The sequence below is a fragment of the Varroa jacobsoni genome, unplaced genomic scaffold (genome assembly GCF_002532875.2).
Source record: "Varroa jacobsoni isolate VJ856 unplaced genomic scaffold, vjacob_1.0 scaffold_121, whole genome shotgun sequence".
In the NCBI taxonomy this organism is placed as follows: domain Eukaryota; kingdom Metazoa; phylum Arthropoda; class Arachnida; order Mesostigmata; family Varroidae; genus Varroa; species Varroa jacobsoni.
Window position 1 is genome coordinate 77,323 of NW_019213023.1, and position 27,733 is coordinate 105,055.

Genomic DNA, 27,733 nt, shown 5'->3' on the forward strand with positions numbered 1-27,733 from the left:
ATAGGTACCCTAAATTGAGCTATAATTTAATTATTTTCATTGCTCGTAAGTTTTCTCAAGAAAATTGAACGCTGTGAGTTTCACCCTGTCGTATTTCTGCTTGATGACATTTTTTTCTAATGGCTACGTTGGAGATTAGGTTACTAGTTTTATACGTACATGAACTCACGTAGGCTCACTGATCCAAATACAAATTCTTATTTTATCTCTCTGGTAAGACTTCTAACGTTATAAACAGCTTCTTCCTGTGAGAAATGTTTTGAAGTTTCGGAATTTCACACGGTAGAGGTGATGGTCATTAAATCGAGGTTCTTAGAGATGAATGAGGACGTCTTCATAATACCAACGCAGCTGTATTCTCACGTCAACTAGATTTTTTCTTTCTGAATGATCAAGAGAATGTACCATTGGTAATTGTTGCGTCAACAAGGTTATTGTCTAAAACTATGTTCATCTTTCGCTTGATGCGAAGTTAACGCTGGGTTAAGAAATAATCTCCAGAAATATTTCCAGATTATCAATTCTATATATGAAACTGCACGGCGTCCTTTGGTAAAGATTTTCAGAGAATCGCTCATTACAAATTTTAATTACATCCAGAATCCGCTTTGCAATTTCACTATTAGCAATTTTTAAATGATTTTCTCAATGTTTTATACAAACTAGGAATAGTAGCCGTGAGTAACTTGTTGGTGGCTGCATTGTATACCTGTGATGCCTCTATCGGGATAACCCTTCGATACAGCTGTGCCTGATATCGGCATCGCTCGCTTAGCTGCGAGTAGAAGTTTATGAAAATTCCTTGAACATACGATTGTAAAGACTGTAGGTCTTTAAAATGTGTAATTTTCCACAGTCTTCTACAAAGCACCTCTGATAGGTACTCTGGGTAATTAATGCCGTCAAGAACTACCGCGTGCGTTTTTGAAATGAAATCAATAGTTTCTTTTTTTCTTAATATTTCTAATATTAATAAATAAAAGACATTTTTATAACGTACCGTGCGATGCGCGAGAAATCTTTACTTATACGGCTCCTAAAATGCGTAAAAAACTCCGCAATTTACAAACGAAGTTTGGCTTTCTAATCTACTTTCCTTCTATGTAAAACAATCCCTTTTTAAAAAGCGTCGTTTCTATCTGTTTATGATATTTACAATGTCTATGCAGCTCGCTAGACATTTTCAGGCCTGTACAATAATTTAAAAAATATGCAGCATACATGTCGATACGCCTTTCCAAGACCACCATTTTATCTACTTTGTAACAGCAAAATTGCAAAAAGCTCTACCTTCCAATTACAATTTTGTTTCTGTTCAATGGAACTTGAGAACCTAACTCTCCAGTAAACGCAGCCTATATACACTGAACTTTCTCGAACGACAGAATTGTTCCAATCCACGTTACGTTGTGTTGGAGAGAATTACTCAATGATGGAATTATCAATACTTGCGTGCAGTGACTACTATTTTGCAAACGTAACATTACTTCCGAGACAATTTTGCGTCACCTATATTAGGCGGGTCGGTTGGCTTCGTCCTGCGCCCTACATATTTTCTCTAATATGATTTCTTAATACATTTAACCTAATATAAACTATCAACACACAACGAGGTTCCTATTCGAAATACTTCCGCTTTGACGACTACTCGATTCTTATACTGCAATGCTACTATCCTTATTTTAATAGTCTGTTCTCATATAGGCATATATAATTGTTACCTATGCTGAGAGTTCACTAGGATTTCTGGTTGTAAACTCGTACTTACCAATGTCCCTAACATAGTAACGTAGACGCTAAAATTAGAGAATATTAAATGATGTGGCTGGCTTAGTGTATTTTTGTCTTTAGCAAGTCTTTGGATTGTTTCTATAAGTCCCTTGGGTCAAACGATTTTGATGCCGGCATTTCGGCTACCTCTTAGCGTAGGTAGCTCCATGCTCTTCAACTGAGCTTCGAACGCTGACAACTTTTCAGTTAGTTACAGCTTCTTTCGAAATGATCTAAGCAGTTGCGCACGAGATCAGCAAACTTGTTAAATCTAAAGTACGTTGTCGAGATCTCAGAAAGCCTCACTGGGATATTCTATATGCACCTGGAGTAGAAGTCAGGCAAAAAGATTCAGTCTTTAGCTTGGGCTACTGTATCACTGAAAACAAACGCGTCATCGTGTCGGGCAAACATTTGGAGTCCATTTTACTGCGCGCGAGCTACGAGAAGAGCGTCAGGGGAATAGCAATGCAGAATCCTTCACTATTGCTTTATAACATATCACATTTTAAATCTGATATGCCGTGCAATTTGAATCCAACCAGTAAACCCTGACCAATTGGTTTTCCAGTTAGTATTACAATCCCGACTCGACTTTGGTAGCTGTAATTACTCCTGTTACTCTTCCGTGGAGGATATTACAATGCCAAAACGGAAGCAAACAAACTTTTTGGGTGTAGAGTCGATAAGTGGTTCAGTGTATAAATGCCCGAAAACAACAATTCGAAAACTCGAGCGAGAGGGAATAAGACATCACCCTTGCAATGGCTATTTTAATTACTGTAAGCAAAGGCTGTGGTGATAAATATATTAAATGAATTTCTTTGCGCTTGTAGCAAGCGCGAGAAATATTTACTAGAATTAATATCTTGCTATTCTTTGCCGCGCTGAAACTTACGACGCACATGGTTCTACTGTATCTATATACACATACACAGCTCTGCATACATTAGTTTTTTGCCTTTCCGTATCCTACATTCTTTCCGTTGTGTAAATTCAATGATTAGTTTTTTTTGTAACAACTTCAGTTGGCGCCATGTGTTATGAAAGGGGATTGAACTAGTGGATCAATGCAAGAAATCGTCTTACCCTTTTGTTCTATCAAGACCTGACGCAAGCAAAACCATTGCTAGCAAAAGTAATATTGTTCTTAGTTTTCTCATCATATAGTTCACCGTGCAGATCACCTCCTGCTTCGTTCGTATCCAAAAATAGCTAGAAAATCATCTAGCTCTTCAAAGAAGTTGAGTTATCATGTTTGATCTCATTGATAAATTTCGCTCAGGAATATTATCAAAGAAGGCGAGTCTCGAACCACATGTAAAACGAGCCCAGAAAAATACGACCGATGCCCACAACATAGAATTCACCCACAGTTATCGCCATGCTCCCTCGTAAAATTCTTTCCTAAGCAAGCAGAAATACCTAGTATTTTCGAAATAAATTGTAAAAATCTGTATTCTTTGTATATTGTGACGCTTCCTAAGAGTACACTTTCTGAGGCGTAAGCATTTTCTTTAAGTTTTCGCAAGGTTTCATCTATAATTGATTAAAGCAGGTGTACACTTAGGGGGTGGTACCGGATTTTGAGTAAGGTATTGCACACGCGACTCTGGCTGCAGACGTGGGGTTATACTGTGATGTTTTGCTTATTTTTTTTGTATGATTGATGAGACATTTTGTAATAGCTGAGCTGTTCCGCTATTAACAACTTATGTACGATATAACTTTAACATGAAATTAAGGCCTCGATGGTGTTTAGCAAAGTATTGATTCTTACGGTATGAGTTTACTAGCAAGGATGTCGCAGTGAAATCCGTTCGTGGATATCATGATATTTGCCAAATTATAACGTCTGATAAATACCACCGAAAAAAACCAAATACAAACGGGCGGCGCGTATATATGGTATAGAAACGGAAGAAAATCATGCGTAAATATTGTGTTTATCTGTCGCAAAAATAATGAAAAGTCTTTATAGAAATAATGGCCGAAAAGCTAATACCAGTATGAAGTACCTAGTATGAACACCAATCTAGGTAGAAAGTATTTATTTTGAATGACTCAACACAACGTGAGTCAAAGAGTTTGACATGACGAAAATGAGTTAACTGTTATAATATTTTATGAAGCTTACGTTATCCCATAAATAGTAATTTGGCATTTATAAATAAATGGCTTCATATTATCACCATACTATTTGACTAGTCGTTCAAATTTACATTGGATCCTAGCATACGGTTATAGATGATATTTACACTTGAAACTGGTTCGTCTAATACTTCATTGGTAAAAGCTCTATGTCATTCACAGGTCAGTAATATTGACATGGGCTTCTCCCCTATTTACACACTGTTGGGATATGGAGAAGGCTCGGCTTTTGGTTAGCTCATCAACAGCAAAAGACGGTGCTTGTGAAAGTACTCAAGATAGCACAAACACGCTAAGGCTCGAATGGGAAAATTAAAGTGGACAGAGTCGGCTTTTGTGCCCATGTCTTTGTAAGCCGTCGCGATGAAGTGAACTGCATTTCGTTCAGTTTCAAGTATGATACAGAGTGCTTCTGGATATTATTATCTAGAATAGTGAATGGTTCCTAACGTGTGCAGCTTCCTACCTTGTGCAACAACCTAGCTCTAAAGTATACTGCGGATATAATTATAATGGACCCGTCACTCGAAGACTTCAGCGCCAACCTTTCTACAGAAAATCATGGTCAAATAATTTTACAAAGATTAGAGGAACAGCGAGCGACAAAGCTCTGTGACGTAGTGGTTCTTTCGTCGGATCGTCGCAAATATCCTTGCCATAAAGCTGTATTGGCGGCAAACTCGACGTTGCTCCGTGACAAAGCAATGAAATCAAATAAAATACAAACGGACATAGCAGCCGAGGTACTCGAACTTATCCTTGATTACTTTTACACAGGATCTGTTCGCATCGAGGAAAATAACTGCATTGAACTACTGGATGCATCCGTGTCACTGATGGTAACACCGCTTGAAGGGGCGATCTCTCATTATATCAAGCGAGTGGCCCAGGAGAATACGCGGCCGTTCATCGAGAGCTCGATGCTCCTAAAAGTACCACCAAACCTAATGAAGAATGCCATCGGTGATATACTCATAGCAAACAGTTTTTCTAAGCGTGCCTTGCTTCTGCAAGTCGTCGAAGCACTCGCTGACTGGGCTGCCGTCGATCATGCCACAAGGTGTGTAGATGTTATGTCGTCATTATTTTTCAAAGTTACATATACTAGATAAAGAATCATTACAGAGCAGTACAAATACTGCTAATGGAATGTACAACATTGTGTCTACTGCAAGTTTTCAATGAACATAATTTACATAGCATTTTTTAACTATACATATATATATGTAAAGTACCGTCGTTGACCTACGGGCCCCCCAAAATAATATAAGCATTTAAGAGTTAGGTCTGCCATATCGCATTACACTGTGTCATCCAGGAGCACTCTTATCGTAGGTATGGCGGCAATGAAACTTTTACTTATGCACCCGCTAGCTATTTATCGCTACTAGTAATCGAAAGCTCCACACACAATTTTCAAAATACAGGTCAACAACACTATCTCACACAACAACAATATCCCGATATCAAAGAGGATATATATGCCTATTTAAAAGCTGCTTGCGCCATATATGTAGCGAATCTTGTTGAGTTTACCAAATTAGTTTGATTTGCCAGATACCTTTAGAGGTGGTACCATTGAGCATTTAGCAGCGTGATATCTATTACGATTTCCCTCTGTTGTTTATTGTTGTCACACCAAGTAAAAAAGGATGCGCACCTAAAAAAACTTCGACTTTCTGATTGATTGTGCGTAAAATATTAAAATTCTGTTATCGTATCAAAAACTGACACAGCTAAAGTGTTTCGGCCAAAATAGGTCATCGCAGGTCAATTACTTTATAGACCAACTGTACGTACATGTTTTTTTCTTAATCCAATCACGGAATTCCGCTTACCATTTTTCGACAATCACTTTTGTCAACAACCTTCTGCAAAAAAAATTATAGCCAAAAATATGAATCGATAACTACTTAACACCATCAAGCAATAATACTTGATATCTTTTAGAGAAACTTTGAGAAATATAATTGCGTATTAGTTGGACACCCGAATCTAATTTTTGATGAGCTAATTGTGAGAGTCTCGGTGCTGAAGATGACGCTTGCTTCTGCCATTTATTGACCTCAATCTTTCTTACTTATTTCACTCTCCCTAGATCTTCATTTAACAGCACCAGACTGATAGGAGGAAATAGCACAGTCCTCTAGCAGTTTGCCTGCTAATCTTAAGAACACGTGAAGGTCTAGGTTTGAATTTAGACACGGACACGCTTCGTTCCGTGCGGGAAGCCAGCGTTTGATGAAACGCTTAACGGCGGTACCGAACGTATAACTCAAAACAGTTAGAGGGAATTATATGGGAATTTAGGAAGAAGAATATATGGGCCATTGGAACAATTGGTGAGGGCCACTTTGATCAGATTCCCCTTTCTCCGTACACTCGAGCTACAAGTTATAACAGCTATTCCTAGATCATTGTCCTTAAAACAGTTGACTACTGTTTTGTTTACTTTGCTGAAGGGTATATTCCTAGTTCAAACGACACATCCTCAAAGCACGCTACTTTCTTAAGGTTGCTCGAGTGACGGCTTGCGTTTACCTTCTTTGGGTCGTAGCGTAACGTTTCGCACTTGTTCTTACCTCAGAGCGTCCGTCGTTAAGCAAACCGGTCAAATCGTTACGATTGCAATGACGAGTTGACAGCTGCAATATGCGATTCTGAATTAGGTCTATCAACGCAGGTATGCGAACTTCGCCCCTTATTGTAGATATTCTTTAGTCAATCTGTATGAGGAATTCCGCTTACGATGATTATATTTCAAACTAACGTTGTCTTTTATTTACCCCTAACCCCCATTCTGTTCTGCATTGTTTCTTGTGCTTGTACACTTTTCGAATGTATATTTCACACCGTCGTGTGCATTTTTGTGAGTATTGCACGCTCTGTAGGACCTGGCGGGTACTAAACAATGGCACCGCATCATATGCACATTTAATCCGTTTGTTCTAGCATCTGGATTTCATCTTAAACAATTTGCGTATCCTTTTTTATATCGTAATCTCTAAATCTAAATTGATCCGTAATGGAGAAGATTGACAAATAGTCTCTACGTGAACCCGTATCTCTTCATATATTTTTAAGCATAATTTCAGCTCATAATGAAATACAGTGAGCTAAATGCTTACATTTTCCACTACATTACATACAGGTGGGAGGTGTACAGGGAGTTGCTAGAACGTGTCAAGAGCGACAAAAATACGAGTCGGCAAACATCCTGTCCAGTCACACCGCTTTCGTATCCTTCATCGATACACTCATCAGAATCAGCAAATCATTCTGCTTCACCGTCGTCACGAAGTACGTCAGTCGATTCTGCTGCAGGTAATTATTGCAACCGATGTATTTAGATTTGCTCTACTTATGCAAAATACAGGGATAGTATTATATAATACTACAAAGAAATTATTGATGCATTATAAAAGAGTGGAAAAGTCGTTACATAGTATTATTATATTGTTATGATAAATATGAAGCAGGTTAATTTATGAAGTTCGTAAATAGTACCGAAAGATGGCATCGAAAATGATAAAACGAGCGAGTTTAAGGCTGTTGTAGAAGGATAGTGAGGCACTTTTTGGGGAAACTAACGATAATAGAAAATAATCAACAAATCGATACTTAATTCAATTATATATGGCATAAGCACTCTGCTAAGCAGTGCCGTTAAGAGGATTTATTCAGTTCTGTAGGCAGTTGAGAGGGGATGACGAGAAGCAAACATTGCATTTTAGTATCGGTCTTCCGGCACACAAGTTATTTTAGAGTCGAAGTTAATTGTTGTGATCACAAATCGAAATATTTGATTATGTGTTGCTAGTTCATAGAGCATGACTGCTTGAAAAAAAACTTAAGTGAATAACTCGTAGAAGTTTTTTTCAGTTTAACTGTGGAAGCTGCCGTGCATCTCGGTAAGCGTTCTGCTGTGACAGTTACGTTCATGATACCGAGAAATTGCAAGTTGCACGGGTAGGACGAACTAAGTCTTCCACATAAAGATGTGGTATAGACTATATAAAAGAACTGCTTAGGCAGATGGGAGGTTTAGTTCTAATGAAAGTTTCGATCACAAACCGCTTATTTGTCTAGACGATTTTTTATTATTGCTTGAAAGTTTTATTAAGAAATAGACCATCTGCATACCTGCCACAGATTGGTGTCCTGTATTTAATAAAATATATTTAAGTTAGCAATGTATTTTTTTTACAACAAAGCATAAAACTGAACTTAAAACAATAAGTTAGTAAGCAATATTCCATCGTAAAACTATTTATATTTACGCAATCTATGCTCCATCAAAAATTGACTTACTTATAAACGGAAATACAAGTATATTGAAGATAAGCGCATTGCGAATGATGGCAAACTTTAGATACCTTTTATGTTCTCAATTCATCTATTTCAATTTACTATGATAAGAATAATGACGACCGGATATTAACGGCTAGCGTACTCAAAACTACTTGGTTATGCATAGGATATAATGTTTCAACGACACCACTTCTTGACTCTCGAAATATTTGCCTAAAATGTATTTATATACTTGCAGTAATGCAGCATTCTACACCGCTGGGAATATTTCGTAGCAGGAACATGGTCTTGCCGTCAACGTCCACTACTGAAGATCAGGGCGATATGTACTTTGAACTTGAACTGTCAAAAGTTGGCCGGAAAGAGGAGAACGGCTGGGATTGCGTGTCGGAATTAGCGACCGCTACGGATAAAAACAGCGAGGCGCCGATGGACGCTTCTATGGCGACTGGCGCAAGCGAAACAACATGGTCACAATACGAGCGTGAAATGAGGGAAGTGATTGAAGAATTAAAAGCTAAACAGCTTAGCGATGATGAAGATATCAAGTTATAATTGTTTCATGCATACGAAACAAATAAATTGATCCTTTGCAAATACTAATTTGGCGACTTTCTACATCATGCATCGATAGAAGCGCAAAGTGAGCTCAGTATTAAAAAGGCAACAAAGAATATTCCATCGTGGAGTTGTCTATATTCAAGCAATTTAGGCCCTATAGAGAATTTATTTATAGGCGAGGGCACATGGGTGTCTATGTGCAGTATCAATTAGCAGCAATAATTTGAAGACAAGAATAAAAGCGACTTTTAAAGATCCATTATACATTAGCTTCATTACATATCGCACAAAGCCTCGTGCTCAAGCAGATGATATTCCAGACTGCATAAGTGAGATCTATCATGCTGATGAATAACATGCAATAAATCTCGAAGGTGCCTGTTTTCTATGACAATGCTGAACGAAAAGGGCGTTTCAACTCGACTATGATTTACTTAGGCGCTTTGGATATGCCTACGTTTAGGACTGATATATAAATGTTAAACTATTCGCCTGGTGCTGAATAGCAGCGTAGCACATGCTTCCGAGATAAAATAAAGGTTTAAGAAATTATGACTTTTTCTTACAAAGCATTAATTAGACCATACCGTATGTGGCTGGGCACAACTGTTTGCAAGTCAAACTTGGATCTGAAACGCATCATGTGCTTTTTGTTGCAGCCGTTAAGAAATGGTCTGCACAAACTGAAACAGACGAGCCTGTTAGTAAGCCAGAGTAAACGCATGGGCTTATGATCGGAGAAAAGAGAGAATGCAATAACAACAATGGAACTAAGCCAAGTCGCCATTCTATTGATGCAGAACAAAGCTGCATGTCATGATACCGCGTGCCGCGAACAAGTATATATTTCAATCTACTTATATTTGTAGCACCATATATACCATGGTATCTATAAAAGGTATTTTTTCCAATCATTTGCTTTGCCTGCAGAGCCGGCCTTTCTAATTTGTACGAGCCATTAGAATTGCGTGAACCTATATCCGTTGAATGTAGAGTTTGAAGTTATCAGTAAATCTATCGTGATTTCTTATTTTGCCCAAAATTTTAGCGGTCTGGCGCGGTCTTCCGACGCTAGCATATAACCACACCGTGTACCGTCAACTGGGATCATATTTTCATACTTTCACCAAACTGAGATATTAAGGAAAATCGGTATTTTTATCATCCAGTTTCCCTTTATTTAAGTGCATGTCTGATAAAGGGTAGAATCTTACTAAATAGTGTACAACTATTGTTCAATTACCGCTGCCCATGTCGATTAGTACAGCATATATTTAAGTTGCTACAGTTGACTTGCTGTGACACAACATAAGTACGCCCAATAACAAGATAGATTATTTAAATATTTAATAATTTAAATGCTTAAATACACGCGAAAAGAAGATGTGTTATTTTCTGCATATAGTACTAAAAATTTACAAGATTATTGTGTCGGCCAAATTTACTAATGAAAATGCCAAAGCATTTACCTGATTTGGGGATTTGTTGCATAGTTTAATATGGACCTCATAGAGATTTGGAGAGGAAATTAGACTTATCACTGCACATCCGACTTCGCACCCGCTGGGGGCATCGCTATATTTTTTTAACGGGTTTTCTCATCATACTCGCCTAATTTAACACATAATACATTTGAGGACAATTGAACCTCTACAAAGTGTTACGCAAAATTCCGATGTCTTCACCCCAAGACAACGATCAAACGTATTACAGATTAGCACGACTGACTGAACAACTTGAATTAGCTGAAAAAAACGTAGTCAAGTTCCGTTGTTACAATTTCTAGTTAAGTAAGAAAAAAAGTACTCGTAAGAGCTTTCGAGACAAATCATACATAGCATCGTTTAGGAATGCTTATAAGCTTGCTGTTTTCTTTACATCACTTAGAGAGATAGTTTACTGCTTGCTACTCTAGTTACCCTTCTGAAAGGCTGAAAAGTCTGCATAGCTTTAAGCTGTCTGCCTAAAGTTACACTTATTGAATTATGAATTGCCCTAACACATCATATAAATTCAAAACACAGAATAGGATAAACCCTTGAAAAACTACCACGTTATGGAATACCTAAAGAATAACTGCTATACTTGTATTAGAAGCTCAGAAGCTATCATTGATCGTCTAGCACAGACCAGAAGTACTTACACGAATGTCTCGCACTGTAAGTGAATTTGTAGATGGTTCACTTTGAATAAGAATCAAGTAATTTCTTGGTCAGAAGTCTTAAATAGTAAAATAAAACTGTGCTCAAAACTCGTTCGAGTACTTCGCCTTCTGACAATCAGAACTCGAGTTGCCAGTCGCCAATTTGCGTTCTTAAATACTGATCCGCTGCGAGAGCCACCTATTACTGGCGCTGCTTATCTAATTGTGTCATCACTAGACGATAGAGCGAGCCTGTTTTGCCACGGACAACTCGAACTACACACAGTGAGTAGCGTTCATATGAATAGCTCAATCAGAGACCATACTAGTTGTATATAATAGTTAACTTCCTTTTAACAAAGTTATGTTGATCAGTACTCAGTAGTCCTTGAGAACACAAGAAGCCAAAGATGTAATAAGCAAAAAGGCTATAAGCCTCTCGGAAATGATACATGTAGCGTACTGTTTGGCCACTGGTTTACAATTATCTACATTAGACCCTAAAATTTTCAGATATTGCACCGTTCTAAAGGAAATCGGCAGAACGTAATGTTATCGTTTCTATAACATTGTGATAAAACAGAGATATAACTCGATTACAGGATAAGTTGTGTTTTCTAGAGCACTCGTCAATAGCTAGAGTCATATGTGCTACTGTTAATGAGGAAGGCTATTAGGAGCAAAATCAAAATGGCTTTGTTGGTGAATGAAAACATTGGAAAAAAAAATTTTTCAAAGCAAGGAATTCAGGAACATGTGAAAGCCCAGAAAAAATGTCGTTTGTTTGGAAATGTTTAGAGCCCTTCGCTACGTTCTTCTGCAGCTTCTGCCCGAACGGGGGTCAACACATTATTGTTTAAAAGTGTTCCAATTAAATGTAAGGTGATCACGTTTGACACGATCTATAGCATTATTGATAGTGTCACGTAGTAATATGCCTCTTTGCTAGCGGAAGGGATTGTTAAAATCCAAAAATAGCTCTTTTACTAAACCAGAGGAATGGGGCTGTGTGAGGTAGAACGGTATGCTCAACTGAGTCAAAAGTATTTGAACCGCCAGAAGTGGCTAGTAATGATGTTTAGCTATGCGCTACTTCAGACAGGGTTCAAAACGTCTTTAACAAGGACGACGTCGTATCGGCTAAGTACATATTATCTTAATAACTAACAGTAAATTTTGCAGAAGAGGCAAATCCCTATGCGCTCTCAGACGCTATATACGTGAATACATGGCATTTATTCTTTTAATATAAGAAACCAGTCCTGAACCCTGCTGCATGAAGGGCACTCCTTCGTTTCGGCGGAAATGATTGACATTATTAATGTTATTATTACTGCTAGCGGAAATTAATTGGTTTCACAGATTTTGCACTATTGTCGCAAACAGGCGCGTCAAATGCGTTACGCTTCTTTTAATTTTGCTAGGCTTCGGGAAGATATATGCAGAGCTGTAAGTGAAGTCAAGTTATATTGGTAAGCTTATATATAGCGATGGAAGCATAATGAAGACGTTGCTTGAACATGCTTTAAAAGATCCCTCACATGCATAAAAATTCAATATAATAACAATAAATTCAATTATTGTTCCCTTCAGGCTTCAATATATGCTTGATCGTCCGCCTGCTTTTAAAAAACAATATTGAAACTGGATTATAAGTTTATTATAGCAACTCTGAATAATGATACTTACCTAATATGACTACCGCCTACATTACGTCTAGTACAACTTGCAGTAACCACGAAATCGAGCTTTGAATACAGTTGTTTTTTATCCACTGCGTATTGTCAGAAGCTCTTTTTGTAATTCTGGAGCAATGACTTCTATATATCAAATTAGCAGTTTTTGAGAATTAAAAAGGCGGTCACGGTTCTAACAATAACTTTAGAAGGATCACAACTAGGCAATAATAACCTGAGAGGTGAGATTTGAGTTATCCATCACAAAATAGATTTCCTAGTCGGTACATGCCTGTCTACGACATCATAATTTCCAATGTGCTAAATGCGTCTGAATTATTGAAGTTTTGCGAAGATAACCGCACAGCCACGCTTATTCGTCTTAATAATTGGAAATCATCAACGCATATTTGTTTAATCCTTTATTGCAAATACCCGATGAAGCTTAACTGTGTGATCGTCAGAGCACGAGGCCAGCAACTCGACCAGACTGTCTTGCTCATCTGCCTGAATACTGGCGGCCTCCTGTGTAGCAGAGTAAACTTTTGGCTGAAAACATAGTTGATTTACTGTAAGGTCGTGAGCGGCTAAGTGAAGGGTACGCACAATCTCAAGGTCGCCGGATATCGTGTTAAATACGAGTTGTCTCAGCTCAATAAACCCATTATCTAGACCAATAGCCAGAAACAGTCTGAAATCACAAAAAAGCATAACTGGTTTTTACTATACTTTTTAACATGGTTTTTAACAGACAATGTTTCCCTAATAATGTCATTTGTTATTAATTAATTAGTCTGTTTTCATCTACACTGTGTAGATGGGCTATATACATGGGCAGCTCGAAGATGTGCCAAACGTCTCATTTGAATTATAGCTAAACAAAGAAAAAGAATACCTGAACTCAACAGAAGCATTAGATATCACCTCCTCATTACAAGCATACATATTATTTAAGTATAATAATACACACGAGCCGACCTTTCCAAGCGCTAGTAAACGATAGTACATTGCTTTTTATAAGGATTGTTCGCTCTAATTGATATTAATGATACAGCAAAGAGCACAATATTATCCGTATCCAAAGAGAATCGCCAACAACATTTCTTTAACAACGGGAACTAAGCTTCCTTGATGAAATTTGGAGACTTCTTTGAATATGGTTCTCGAATCGAACCCACAAAACGATAAATATGTACCGCACTGCGAGTAGGACCTCCATGTGGAGAAAGCAAGCGCTAATTTGACTCAGGTTTCATTAGCGCCACCGTCACCTCTGTATAGTGGATTGCAGCCCGCGCAATGCAAAAAACAGGTACATGTTTGGCTTGGCTACGAGTGTCTTACCCATGCATTTATCGTCTATGTTTCCCGTCCCAATATGCCCCCCGACTATCGTGCCGGCTAACACTTCTCGTTTGAGTTAGCTCGATTTCGACTGCTGTCATTGATTAACGCGCGCACTAGAAGCAACTTTGGTAGCTAAGAAGGCCAGAGTGGTTAGCGCTGTATTGAGCATAACCGTCACCGGTTTCATGTCCGGTAGCAATTATGTTGTCTCACGTACCCGATGCCGGTCGGCATTGGGAATTTCTGAAGACACCAAGAAGGCTTTAAAGTGCGAAATAACTAAGGTCTGCCGGCCTCCACCTAAATGTTTTGCTATCCGTCGGATCTCGCCATTATCAATTTATTATTTCGAAATAAAATAGACATACGCACTTGTTCATTCATATGGACTGTAGCAAAATATGTACTTTCGCAGAAAAAATGCCTAGTCAAATCGACGATTAAAGTCGTCAATACAGTTCTTGCACGCTTTATCTTACACGTCCGTACAAATTGCTTGTTTTACTTACTAGTAACTACTGTTCCTCTGCGGGGAGCATTGTTGACGAAGGTATATATATTATTCAGAAAGGGCAAAGACCATGTGTTCAAAAACTTGAATAGCTCTGATTGTTGTGCTATGAGTCAATGGCCAAAAACCACGCTTATTACTTTTCATTTCATACTCAATATTTTGAGCAGTAGATTACCTGTCGTTACCAAAACTATTATGAGCCTTCTTGAACTTATCGATAGTAACTATACAAAGAAAATGACCAGACGAGCACGATTTTTTTAGTTCTTCTTGGTGTATAGCTACGGATAAACTAATTCCCTATGAGTGTTGTATGGTATAATGTTACAACTGTGATATATATTTATTGCTTTTGTGTAAATATAGTCTCATTTTTATTTAATTCAGCTAAAATACCTTAATACCTCGTATAGATTAACTGAAAATAAGTAGTTCAACTATTAATCGCTTAAATACTAAAATCTCAATTTGGCTTAGCTCATTTAGGTTTCAGATAATTTATAGTTGTTGCTGAGTTATTCATTGACTAAGTATAGATCAACACTTACGATCTTTTGATGCCGTTGCTTGTAATCGCGGCTGAGGAGAAGGCAAGAGATCGGGCAGAGTCCTCAGCGCAGAAAATGAGGCAAGGCCGCCAACCTCCTGTAAGGTCGGCTAAGCAGTCCTTAATGTCTCCTTTGTCCTTTTGAGCATAGTCACCCGATTCCCGATCGCGTTTCCAAATAACCACTTTTTTATCTCTTGAGCAGGTTCCAAATAGACCCCCCTTGCCGTTTTCAGTACAACTGAGCTCTTTGGGAGCAAAAGCGCATGCCCAAATAACACGTTGGTGAATATTGCAGCTTTTATCCACATAGGCAACCTGAAAAAAAACAGTATATTTTCATTGGGGGGCGGGGGGGTATGCAAGCTTGGCAGTGTTCTAAAATACTCCTGTATTATTCTAATTCCAGGCTGAGCTGACGATATATAAGGGTTTTATACTGAGTCACAATATAATGGAGTTGAATCAAGGAGTGCTAAGTACTGTTCCGGTTAAGATCAAATAATATTAGCTATCCAACTAATGAGACACCTTTTCAGGTGTCATACGTAGTCACGTCGATGTTACCTTAACATAGTTAATCTCACGATCGGTTCCCTGAAAAGGTTTTTCCCATAAAACCCAAGTGCGATCCCGAGAAACCGTTAGTATTCGTTGGCCATCATCACTAAACGCCACGCAAGTAACAGTAAGCTGGTGGTGTTCTAAACGCTGAATCACCTAAAATGAATTTGTTTGTGAAAATGACTATAAAGGTTACTATAGAACTGACTGGCGTTACATACCTAAGCATCGCATACAAGCATTATTTTATAAAAATCAATGTTAGCATAGCTAATTATCTTGACCATAGCATAAACTTGACCGGGTCTTGATGGCATGTTGTTCCAAATTGTTAAAGATTCAAGTGGCATACTTTAGGGGATACCCGCTAATTAGAGTAATAGACAATGCCAAAGTCAAACAATGTTCTACGATTGATATCAGTTGAAAATCTAGTTTACTCAGATAATTTTCGGGTGAAGTAAATTCGTATAAATCACTCGAAATGCCTAGAAAGTTTATCAGGCGAAACTTGAACAGAATTTTTATCAATTCTTCACAAACAACCATAGTACGATGAGAAATTGTGCATTTCATGAAAGCTACACCCGTCGCAAAGAGGAGACCTTAGTAATCCGACATCGGTAGAGTATGCCGAGTTATTCTAATGGCCCTTAGTGTCGATAACATCGAACAAGAATCGATGCGGAAAAACCAACCTTCCATGATCTAGTATCCCAGAGTAGCACAGCAGCATGTTTGACCGACTGAGCTTTACACGACGAAGCCACAAGCAACCCGTCCGCCGATGCTGCACATGTAAAGACTTCGTACCTGTGTGACCGTACAAAAAAATCTGGGCAACTTGTGGCTAACTTTTTTTGCTACTTCTTATAATGCATCTAATAATGTTAGTAAATGACAAAACAATCCGTTTACGCCTAAGAACAAGCGTATAGCGGAACGAGTGCATACCAAAATATTTAAAGCTGGCTTTGATTACCTTTTTGGTCTTCCGTTGTAACAAGTTTCTGATTGGGAAATGTTAACTCTGGTCAATAAAATTTCTCCATCCACACTGCAATTTTCTTCTTCGATTTCAATGCAAAAAACAATGTTCAAAGGTATAGTAGGCCTGTTGTGCATATATCTAAACTGGTACGCTACGCTGGTACATTAAGGTAAGCAACAATAACTGAGAGTCTGTGAAACATTGTTGACTATTTTGAAAGGCAACATTATTTTAGTTCATCGCTCAAGTGTTCCGGGCGCAAAAGCATACGGAATCAGTCTCAAAACAGCTTTCTGAATTATTTTACTGAACATACTAATAAAAATTAGTAATCAAATTTAACACAAGCGAGTACTTAGTAGAATCAAGTTCACAGGAATTGGTTTGTTAAACCAACTAGTCATCATCTTGAACATACATACGCAACAGCAGCCCTAAACGGCACTGGACTCTACGTAGATTTATCGCCGTTTTAATGTTTGTAAATCCTAACGTTTCAAAAATAGAACAGATAGGGTCTTTTTAGAGTGATGGGATGTGACCAAACTTTGATTGCCTTGGATGCCGTATTTTATCGTATTAATGGTCGCAGACAGTCTATAACACAACAAAGAGCTGGCACAAATGCATAGGATTGTAGAATCATTTGTTGTTGTTCATTTTAATATTGCTTAAGAATCGAGTAATGGCTTACCCATGTCCATAGAGTTTGCGAACCTCATGCCATAGTGTGTTTTGGGCGAGATCTTCTTCGTGCGGCGGTGCGGTTAACTCTATTGTTCGGAAATAAAAATTTTCTTGATTGTGTTTAAGATCATCATTTTGGCCCTCGTTAGTGACCTGAAACTGTTTTGGCCATATACATAACTATGCTTAATATTATTTTCGCGAAGCATTTAATATTGGATTTAACAATGAAGCTTTTCTTAGAACACTAAGCAGCATAAAACACTAGATAATTTTTGCACCTACGTCCTCGCACTTTGCTTCATGGGAGATGCATCCAGATTGATAAAAAAAATTAGATAGAGAAACCTTTATTGTTTATTCAATCAAGAAGGTCAGAATAGTCGAGATAGCATAGTGATACAACTTTGTCAAGATTGATTTATCGGCAGTCAATAAAATATCATACCGCAAAACGCACTGTTGAGCACTGTATTCTAGACAATTGTTTACCACTAGAAGTTTCGGAAAAATCTCTTCGAAACAACCAAGTATGCCTCCCAAGTTTGAGTTTATCAAAAAACCAGGTCAAAATCAATCATCAAATAATAACGTGCTCGCTTACGGTCAATTCTGACTGACGGCAGTTAATCAGTTCCATCGACCTAAGTCGGGAAACTGTAGAGTAGTGATAATAATTAAGAAAAAATACCTTTTTAAAATTATACTCTTGATTCTAGCTGCATGAGAGATCAACTTTGCAATATTATCATTTTTATTGGAGTTTTTGCGTAGACATATGTACGTAGATCTGTAGCTTATGAAAACTTGACGTTTGCTATACAGAACATTCCTGCTAAAACAACAAACTTATAGTTACATGTAATTTTGCACAAAAATAACGCAGTGCGCAACAAAAAGCCGTTTGAGGAAAACCGAAACATGCAGTAAAAGGTAACGAATATCATTTAGATTCGTTACTTTTGTTTGTTTCATGATTTTCTAAATATTTGTATTCTGTTCATTATTTCTTGCACAAGTTTTTTTCTGTTCTTCCAATAAATTTTGTTAGTTTTTCCAAGATTAACTTTTATTGGTTTTCTTATACATTTTTATAACTTCCTACCCTATAGTTTTAATTTGCCACTTGTTTTTCGTTACATTAAGCTTTCAATTGCTTTAAGTATGTGTATCATTTTAGGAAACGGCGAAGTAGTTTTATTTCTAAATTCATATTATGTCCTCTTAATCTGACAACTCGAGAATACATTATAAGGACATGCTTTTAGAGTAAGGAAAAGTTTTACAATGGTACATGGTACTTGGCAATTCAGTGAAAGAAATTAAGAAAACCGGCAAGATTTTTCCAAGAACATTATAATATGAATATAAAATGGGAAAAAAAGCGTATCATTTATATTAGTTTTTTCCTAAATAAGTTGTGGTATCAGAATATTTTTAACAGAAAATGCCAATTAGATACTTAAAATCGGCAAAAACTGTTTGCCTTCAACCACCATTTTAACTCACTAATCATACCTTAATGTCCGATTCGTAAAGGGCTTTGTTCGAAAGACCAAGAGCAGCAACAGACGCTCCTTCCGGCAGCAGCTTTACGTCAACATCATTTACCAAAGTCTCACCAGAGATTCTGTTAATATTGGCAACAAAATTTCGAGTTGCGTTGAAAGATCGTAGCACTTTCTCTTCCGCTCCTGAAACCCGTTTTATGCACAAAATCAGTTTCATTCACACTACGTAGCCTATAATACAAATGATTCAGTTAAAAATCAGTAGTCTTACAAGGCAGTGTATATATTGAAGCTTTGTATCTTTTTCTAGCGTTGCTAGGCCCTACGTTAAACTAGAAGGCGATAAGTTGTTGGTAATTGATCAATACATTTGTAGTGGTTTGACGATTCACCACTTCAGCAGGTTAATCTCACAGAATTTAAAAAAAAAACTGTATAGGTCGGGAGACACAAAGCCACATGCAAATCTTCGTATTAATAAATTTGTACATGTGTAGTAAATATCTTTAGTGAATTTTCCCATCCGCAATGTAAAAAGGCGGATGGCTAGTTACAGGAAATACAGAAAAATATGGAGACCTCGTTTTGATTGTCACAAAACAAACTACTGTGTAACCGACCGGACACAAAAGCAGTTTCTGAGAGCGCCGCGATACAAAACAGATCATGGCCGTGTACTTGAGGTCTAGCCAATTCGCGCCACACTGTCGTCTTGTCCTCAGGCTTGCGCCACTTTCCATGTACCCTTGTCGTCTGATCAGTTGAGCAGGACAGCAGATATGAACCGCCAGGAGACCACGTGAGCCCTGTTACTGCTCGAAAATGTCCACCCGGGACAACGCATGGTTTCCACTGGTCCTGTGAGGAAGTTAGATGTGAGGTTTAAGTTGATCAAGCCAGTAGAATGCAGTCTATAAACAGTCTCTGTTTTAGGTAGGTTCGTAGCGCAGCTTATTGCTAGCAAGCTGAAGCACTAAAATCAGCCCTGGAACATGGCATCAAATATTACGCGTTCACGTTTCATATCGCACACAACACTTGTCGCCTTAGCTGCATCACGAAGGCAGCGAAAAAGGCAGTGCTCCAGGTATGGGTTTTCAGTCCCCATGATTTTATCACGCACAAAATCATTACTATAGAACAAAGTCAACGTATAAATAAGATAAAAAGACGCGAAATAATCTAATAATTGATTTGATCCCACAAGTTTCCGGTTAAAGAGCGCAAGATCTGCTAAAAATCATGAGGCTATCCAGCATATGATTCAGCATGGTTATTACGTTGCAACTTGTAACCGTCGTTAGATTTCATTTTCCCGAAACATCTTTTTTATCGCAATTAATGTTTTCTGGCACCCACAAAAGTATTTTCACTCGGTAATATTCTAAATAAACTCCATCAAAATCCGATTACAAGTTTAGAAGAACTTATTGTCTTTATAAAGAAATATCGGCTTTGCTTCCTTAGAGCGTCGCTTTAGTTACATTGAGTTGAGAACAGTTCAGAGAAGCAGCGCACCAATTTTTTTCAGACCAGATTTGTAAACAGTACGTGCGTGAGACATGGTAAGCTCATTAATGGCATTAGATTTTTAGGTCGAAATATTCTATTGACTGCTGCTTAGCTCTGATCTAAATCAATGAAGGCACCGAAATAGGACAAACAAGTAAAACCGTAACCACTGTAGGACAACGCTGAAATTTATCAATGATAAATGATGAAATACCTCCGATCGATTAAATATAATTACTCCAGCCTTATAATATTAAACACATGCGTGAAACATAATTTACTTACACGATCCCCAATTTTGTGCCACAAATGCAGGCTTCCATGGAACCCATGCCCAAGGATTCTGTCTCCGGTGTGGTCCCAAACGGCGCCTATAAATCCTAGGTTATTTCCACCTACTCCACCAACTCGCAAGCGTTCTATCCAAACGTCACAGTTTTCTGCTTCAGCCGGAGACCACACTATCAAAGATTTGTCAATGGACGCAGATAGAAGACGCAGGTCTTGGCCAGGTCCCCAACGTACAGAGTATACCCAACCACTGTGACCTTCAAGGACAGTTTCTAATTCCGCTTGCAGACGCACACCTACAAAAACAAAGCAAAACGTATAACTACCGTTCGCCTGCGCAGAATAAGCGATGTGAGTTCTGGATGAGTATTATTATTAATCTAGTTATATAATAAAGGGAACCCCTTTTTTTAGCCGATAAAAGTACACAAGTGTAAACAAATGGTAAGTATTAGAGGTAAGCGTAAGAATTTAATAGAAGATCATAGCTCTCTGCTCAAAAAGATATAAGAAAGATTTTTAAAAGTATCTTGTCTTAACCTTTAAGGCACGAAATTCGTTCGTCAATATACAAATAAGCATCTTTTAGGTAAAGTGAAAAAAAAAGAGTTTAAAAAAAAAGAGAACAATAATATTGTCTTTGAGGATTTAGAAACCTCTCACTTGTTAGAAACCTCTTTTCATGTGTGTAAGTGTTTTAAAACTTTACCACATTTTACCAAATGCTCTCCTTTACCAATTTGACAGATAAGGTTTATTATTAAGAGACTAGGCAAATACCTACTAGATATAGTTTAACAGCTGAACTTAGTTTCTCATTGCTTTATGGAAATTTTGCACCGGTCAGAGTAGAAGCCTTATGTATCATATATATTTGTGAGTATGGAGCTGTTCCTGAGCTCTTTTGATAGTTTATTATAACAGAAGTAAAAGACGTTTAAAGTGCAGCATGGGCAACTATTGCTGCGTCGTAAATATATGTGTAGTTTCTATTATATTTGAAGAACCACTTATTTAGTTTTTTGTTTTTCATTAAAGGGCAAACTTGACGTGTATCACCAAAGTTTAACAAATTTACAATACAATAGTGCAACTCACTAAGACTGATCTATGACTGGACTCTATATATTAAAAAAAAAAAAAGCTGAGAAAAAATGGGGAGAGACAGAGTTAAGGAACTTTAACTGTATCTAAATTGTTTTCAAGGTGTTTGGCGAGGCAAATTATGTTCTGCTTGTAGGTTAATATATTTGAAAATGGATTATCATGTAGACAACAAGCTACTCGAAGATCAAGTATTGCTGCCTCGAGATTCCGGAAAAATTGTTCGAAACGATGGAAATTTACGAAAATGCCGTTGAAGTGTGCTTGACAAGCAAGTAGAGTAACCCTTGTGAGTCCGATGAGATACGGAAAATCGAGAATCGCTACCCATTAAATAAGTGTATTCGGTTATTTAATTCTCATCAGTGGGGTTTACCGATCAACAATGGTCACCGGTTGGATTTCAACTTTGAGAACCATTATAAAGAATGAGATTGGACATTCTAGCCAACTTGCTTAAATAGCCGTTATTAATAGTATTATTACGTAGAGCAATTACTACCGTGTCGCTAGAGAAAGCTGTTCCTTTCTCAGAGACAGTTTGAGTTTTATTTATTTCATACTTACATACTTTAGTTAAAAGTTTTATATGCTTTATATCACACGAATAGCAGGCTCTTGTATGGTTCGGGTATTACTATTACATTAATGCATATCACCGTATCGGATTATTAACAATAAGCTGAGAATGCTTCGACACATTAAAGCTTGGTAATTTCTTGAAATTTGTCAAACTTTGGAAGTTAACTGAGCTATTAACAAAGTCACTTTATGCGTCCTCACCATTAGTTTTGAATTCAGCCCTTGGCACGGTCGTTTCTTCGTCTTCAAGATCTCGGAAAGGCCCAAGTCTCCATACTCGAATAAGCGAGTCTTGCCCGCACGAAGCTACGAGAAGTTCGTCTGAAATGCGTTGTTTTTTTACGTTAAATTGCGGGCGGATAAGATACTTGCAGGAAAATGCAGATGATGATATTCTTTGTTGAGGGCTTTCAATGATAGAGACCTAAATTAATGGTTATTTAGAAGACCTGTTGCCCTTTATCTGAAATACATTGTCTTCAAATAAAGCACATTTCGAATCATTATTCAAAGTATGGTATTCTTAATCAGTAGCGTAATCAGTAGACCTAGGAGCGAGATATGACCTATTTATGTAGCTTTTTTTTATTGGATATCGCTTATATTTTTCCGTCTAAGCTATCTCCGAGGATAAATTTTCGAAAATATTCAACAGCACCATACAAGGCATACGGTCGGGTCAGACTGATTAAAAAAATGTACGGTGGTAAGATCAGTACCAATAATATTTAAAGCAAATATAAAAATATTTGCATATGCTTATCTTCTGTAATGCTACTTGAACGTTTCGTTTTTAAGAATAAATTTATAAAAATATAATCATTTTAAATTTTGCATTGCTAAGCCATGTTCCAGTGCCTAACTCGGCTCATTAACAACAACGTTTTTTGGTGCGAAGCATAACTTTGCAACCATCAATATAATTCTAAACAACTATAGCAGCAACAAAAAATGGCTGTAATAATTTTTCTTGAAAAGCTTAGATTCTGTATTATCCTAACAACAAGAAACGCTGCCTGTAGTACAGTGAGAACCTATTTAGGGTACATAAAGGCTTGAAAGTATAATCATAACCACGTTGGTCATCCACAATTGCACCCTTAGATATTAACAAAAACTCAAATGAATTTTAAAAAGTACTGGCATTCAACTGAAAACAGAACTCCGCGTCTCATGGCTGCAAGTGTAAAAGACAACATACTGTACCATCGTGACAGAAAACTAGAAATCGACTTGTGGTTACACTTACCAATAGTACTCTGTGTGTGCCGCTCTCGGATAACTGGACGCACATCAATGCCCCGTATCCAGTCCTCGTGCCCAGTAAGGACACACACCTCACTGAAATATTCGCTTTGATCTCCACTTGCTTCTACTAGTTCAAGGACTTGCAACTCACAAGATGTCCATGCTACGAAAAGTAAAAGAGTATCACGAACTGGACCGGCATGAAGGCGAACACAAAGGGGGGTGTCCCGACCACGTCGTACACTGCATATCTGACGAGGAAGTGATCCTGATAATAATTAAAAATAAACACACTATGTAATTATAGAAAAATTTAGCCAACATAAGAAGCATAACTTCACATCACTAATTACAACAGATTTAATGTGAGATATTAAGTTAATACATAAAGTCAGAGCAAAACGTACTTTACTTTGTTTGGCTTACTTTCTATACTATGTTTTTTTAATAGAAACGCCAATATGAGTATGAATGCTACGAGGGTGCGATAACGATAGCTCTGTCTAAAAAACGCACGCCAAAGCTGCTGTTACGATCCGTTCTCTTCGGATCCGTGCATTCATCTTTAATTCATTTGAAACATCCGTATACCGGGACAATGTTTCGATCGGCACAGACGGAATTCTAGAGATGAGCGATAGATAATTTTCATGATTATAATAGCAGTCATTATTATTACCGATATCAGGGCCAAATGGCTTCTGTTACTCAACTTTCCGGGTAACAGGCCGAGCTATACTTATATACATCATCCACTCATTCTAACCTATGAGCCTTGAAGTCATGAACCATTCATTTTTGTTTTATACACATACATGCAACCTATTAAGTTACCTTGTCGAACTCGACATGTAGTTTTATCTTTCTACGCTTCTATTGCATCCCCGTTCGAATCCATTCATCTGACCGGCTGATTTGTACACTCCGACCCCGAAATCTCCCTCCCCGAACTGAAATGCCGTTAACGTTGAAAAATAGCAGACACGTTCGGAATCAAAGGATTTGTTTGGTCATTAGTTGATAGCTACTTGTCGGAAGTTATGTCACTAGAACTTCCGGACAAAAAAATCAATCGTCGGCTCGGTTTTTAGATCGTAATTATAGATCACAATCAGCTCAAAAAAGCGAAGCAGTGCAAGACCAAAGTCATGACGCGCCTGAACGTTGTCCTAGGCGTACATCTATCTGGAACAACATATCATAACTCACGAAAAAGAGATTATGATTCCCTATAACTTTTTTGACTCCTTAATTTAATTTGTTTAAGCATATTTGACGTGTTGAATGCGATTGAAAAGAAATTGCTTAAATAACAGAACAAAATCCTTGTCTGCGTCGTCATTTTGAATGTTTAGTAATGAACGAGGCACCAATCCCAGTGTTCGAGAGCTACTCCGCCGAAACTTTAGTGTAATTGTGAGCTTACTTCTTCCCGATATCAAGCGAAATCCACTTTCTCACTACCTCGGACCAGCTTAACCGCAACACAATACACACCACCCCTAATATGTAAAATAGTGCGGTAAAAATGTTTAGCTTTAGGGATATTAGTTGTCTGTAGGCTTCGAATTGGATCAGTGTTTTCTGGAGGGCGAATTGAGGCTCATTCTTGTCCTAGAACGTAATAAATATCTTAGGGTTTAGAAGAAGCGTGTTGTAGGGAAAGCCCGTATCCTAAAAAAAGCCCATCGGGGATGGGATTGTACAAATACTACAGATGCTATTTCATAATGGTGTGGTATTCTGCGGCATTCTTTTTGTATTCGAGTTACGTTTATATTTTTTGAAACCGTTTATTCAGATATTCTCGTCCGAGCTTTTAGCACGTGAATCGTAGTGAGTTGCGGAAAATATTTGAATGGCTTATAAATACGGATTCTATCGTAAAACTACATCGGTGGAAACAATCTGCCGTATAAACTTTGTATTCGGAAAAGCTTCTATTGCTAGAAACACCGTGTGCTACTGCTCTCAAAATTCCAGAAGGGAAATTTTTAACCTAAATGTGAATATATAAAAAACGTCTCTGCGAAGGTAGGTAGCGAAAAGTTGAGAGCTAAAGTCCCCGTCTTGAAGTACACAGGTGTTAGCACTGACATTTGGTGCTTGTCACATCTCCTTGTTTCGATCAAATGAATAGCGTGAAAAATTATTAGATGAGTGCCGCAGAATAAGAGCGGCGGTCAAAAACGAAGAGATAGAGAAGCTTGCTTCCCTTTGCTGACCGATTCTTGCACCGAACTATGCCCATGATCAAAGATGGGTCTTCTAAAGTTATTGCAGACGGGTACATCACAACGTGGATACAACTATAGTGTTTGTTTAGCGGGTTTTATAAGTCCTGGACTGTCGACCGCGACTGAAGTGTACTGTCGATAATTGGAGAGGGTGATGAAAAACCCCGCGTTAAGCAGTCGTGCCCTGTGAACTGAGGTAAACCATTCCTACCCCACGACAATGATGGACTCCATACAACAAAAATCCAAAAGTTACAGTTGAAGGCTCTCTGCTATTCGTTATACCTGTCAGACATTGCTCTCATAGATCACCATTTTTTAAAGATCCTACAAACTTTTTAGTAGGAAACTCCCGAAGGCCCGATTATTTGTTAATTAACATATATACAATAAACCTAAAAACTATGAAAATAGTAGGCTCTATATTTTACTGGACACAACTGGTACATTTCAACAATAAAATCCTGCAAAAACTATTATTAATTGCATCGAATCACTGAAAAACTTATTTTGGTTTAAAATTAATGTGCATATTCTTCTGTACCCTTCATATCGGAAGGTACTTAGTGATGAAAAGAGGATTTTAAGTCTTTTATTATTTATTTATTAAGTCTTTCTCTAGCGACAAAATTTCAAGGTTTGATCTTAAGCATCATCCATCAGTTGCAATCTATGCTACGTAAGCATCAAAGGAAACCTTTCCCAAACTTTGAACATCAAGAAATGGGTTAACTTACAGAGATAGGTCTTTCTTTCAAAATAAGGAGAGCTACTTCTATCTAATTTCCATTGGCAAATATTCATTATTAAGCAATTATACTTATTATCATTAATATGACTACTCAAACGTTATAAGAAGATCTGAGAATCAATGCAGTTACCTGCCATAAGCCATTGCATTGATAATGTCTGGCCTTGGATTGGTCCAACTTAAATGAACTATTGAAGGGTTACAAAAATACCCTAAACAAGGATTACTGAGAGCACGTACCAGTTCCAATGTTCCAGACACGTACAGTGTCGTCGGTAGAGCCCGCCGCGACCCAATGTGAACCATTCTTTCGGAAAGCGACATCACCACACATAAGTGCCGAGTCCGCTTTCATCTTGGCTACTAACGACCCATGTTTCCACAGTCTACACGATCCATCCCTAGAGGTTAATAATTGAAACAATATAATGCGAAAATTTCCAAATTATGAATTTATTTATGCACATTGTAGGCAAATAAATCGGCCGAAATATCGCTGATCAAGATTTCGAATCTATCCTCATATATGCAGAGGGAGGCCAGGGTTTAATCGGAGTGTTATTTGCAGTTTGTTTCTACGACTGCATCCGAAGAAAATGGATACTTCGTTCTTTCATGTACTGATGTATCAGTCATAATATTCATGTGTATATGATAAAACCTCCGTTCATTTTGATTGCGGCCTTATTTCAGGAACGCTTTTTTAATAAGGGGGTTAGCGTTGTCGTGTCGAGATTCGTCGGACTCTGGCTGAATAACACTTCTTACGTAGTAATTCAGCGGGCTTAAGTCTAAGCTACTTGGAGCCATTTGTGCCTATTCCAAAGTACACTCAGATCTTGAATCAATTAGTCCTGCACTAATCCAGCCTGTCCTGCACCAGAATCGTGCACCATCCTGTTCAAACGTGTATGGCCTTCCTATCGACGTTTCAGCTGTTAACGATTGCACAACGGTTTGCAGAATATTTAAATAACCTTCTTTAGCAATTCATTCGTGTTTCCTGAAAAAGTATGGTGGCATCACTTCTTTACAGGACCTTAAACTTACGCATGAACATTGGCCGGAATTTTGTCTACAGTAGGCCTATATTGTCGATTCTCTATTAAGGATGCTAGATTGGCAATCATTTCTGCAATCACTTGTTGGATCGATGATAAAGTGCTCGTCAGAGGGCAACCGAATACCCTCTGCTGCTTAATTCTTAAGACTATTAAGAACCAAACAAGATCAAA

General features: G+C 37.8%; 2 protein-coding genes and 1 long non-coding RNA gene across 6 annotated transcripts in view; 1 reads left to right on the forward strand and 2 right to left on the reverse strand.

Annotated features, from left to right (window-relative positions):
* Window positions 1-3,932, reverse strand: part of LOC111267033 (uncharacterized) — a 5,098-nt gene extending 1,166 nt beyond the window's left edge. Inside the window, exon 1 of the long non-coding RNA XR_002684380.2 lies at window positions 2,860-3,932. This is a non-coding gene — a long non-coding RNA (uncharacterized LOC111267033). The remainder of the gene's footprint in view (window positions 1-2,859) is intronic.
* A 288-nt stretch (window positions 3,933-4,220) lies between these two features.
* LOC111267018 (kelch-like protein 38) lies at window positions 4,221-9,055 on the forward strand. Its single transcript, XM_022844966.2, has 3 exons — window positions 4,221-4,981; window positions 7,073-7,245; window positions 8,471-9,055. Exons 1-3 carry the CDS (start codon window positions 4,434-4,436, stop codon window positions 8,785-8,787), a joined length of 1,038 nt encoding a protein of 345 aa, XP_022700701.1. The 5' UTR covers window positions 4,221-4,433; the 3' UTR covers window positions 8,788-9,055.
* A 3,519-nt stretch (window positions 9,056-12,574) lies between these two features.
* Window positions 12,575-27,733, reverse strand: part of Elp2 (elongator complex protein 2) — a 28,163-nt gene continuing 13,004 nt past the window's right edge. For all 4 annotated transcript variants that reach the window (XM_022844953.2, XM_022844936.2, XM_086971164.1 and 1 more), the window contains 11 exons: window positions 26,739-26,899; window positions 23,512-23,778; window positions 22,464-22,583; window positions 20,571-20,872; window positions 19,394-19,631; window positions 18,781-18,956; window positions 17,270-17,421; window positions 16,283-16,397; window positions 15,588-15,740; window positions 15,022-15,338; window positions 12,575-13,303 (listed from right to left, as the gene is read on the reverse strand). In XM_022844953.2, the coding sequence (XP_022700688.1) occupies window positions 13,027-13,303; window positions 15,022-15,338; window positions 15,588-15,740; window positions 16,283-16,397; window positions 17,270-17,421; window positions 18,781-18,956; window positions 19,394-19,631; window positions 20,571-20,872; window positions 22,464-22,583; window positions 23,512-23,778; window positions 26,739-26,853 (2,232 nt within the window). In that variant the 5' untranslated portion in view covers window positions 26,854-26,899 and the 3' untranslated portion in view covers window positions 12,575-13,026. The remainder of the gene's footprint in view (window positions 13,304-15,021; window positions 15,339-15,587; window positions 15,741-16,282; window positions 16,398-17,269; window positions 17,422-18,780; window positions 18,957-19,393; window positions 19,632-20,570; window positions 20,873-22,463; window positions 22,584-23,511; window positions 23,779-26,738; window positions 26,900-27,733) is intronic.

What these genes read in the sequence shown, in the direction of transcription:
- LOC111267018 (XM_022844966.2), top strand. Translation starts at nt 4,434, where the DNA reads ATGGACCCGTCACTCGAAGACTTCAGCGCCAACCTTTCTACAGAAAAT. An exon ending in GCCGTCGATCATGCCACAAG is followed by an intron (nt 4,982 to 7,072) that starts GTGTGTAGATGT and finishes CATTACATACAG; the next exon opens with GTGGGAGGTGTACAGGGAGT. An exon ending in GTCAGTCGATTCTGCTGCAG is followed by an intron (nt 7,246 to 8,470) that starts GTAATTATTGCA and finishes ATATACTTGCAG; the next exon opens with TAATGCAGCATTCTACACCG.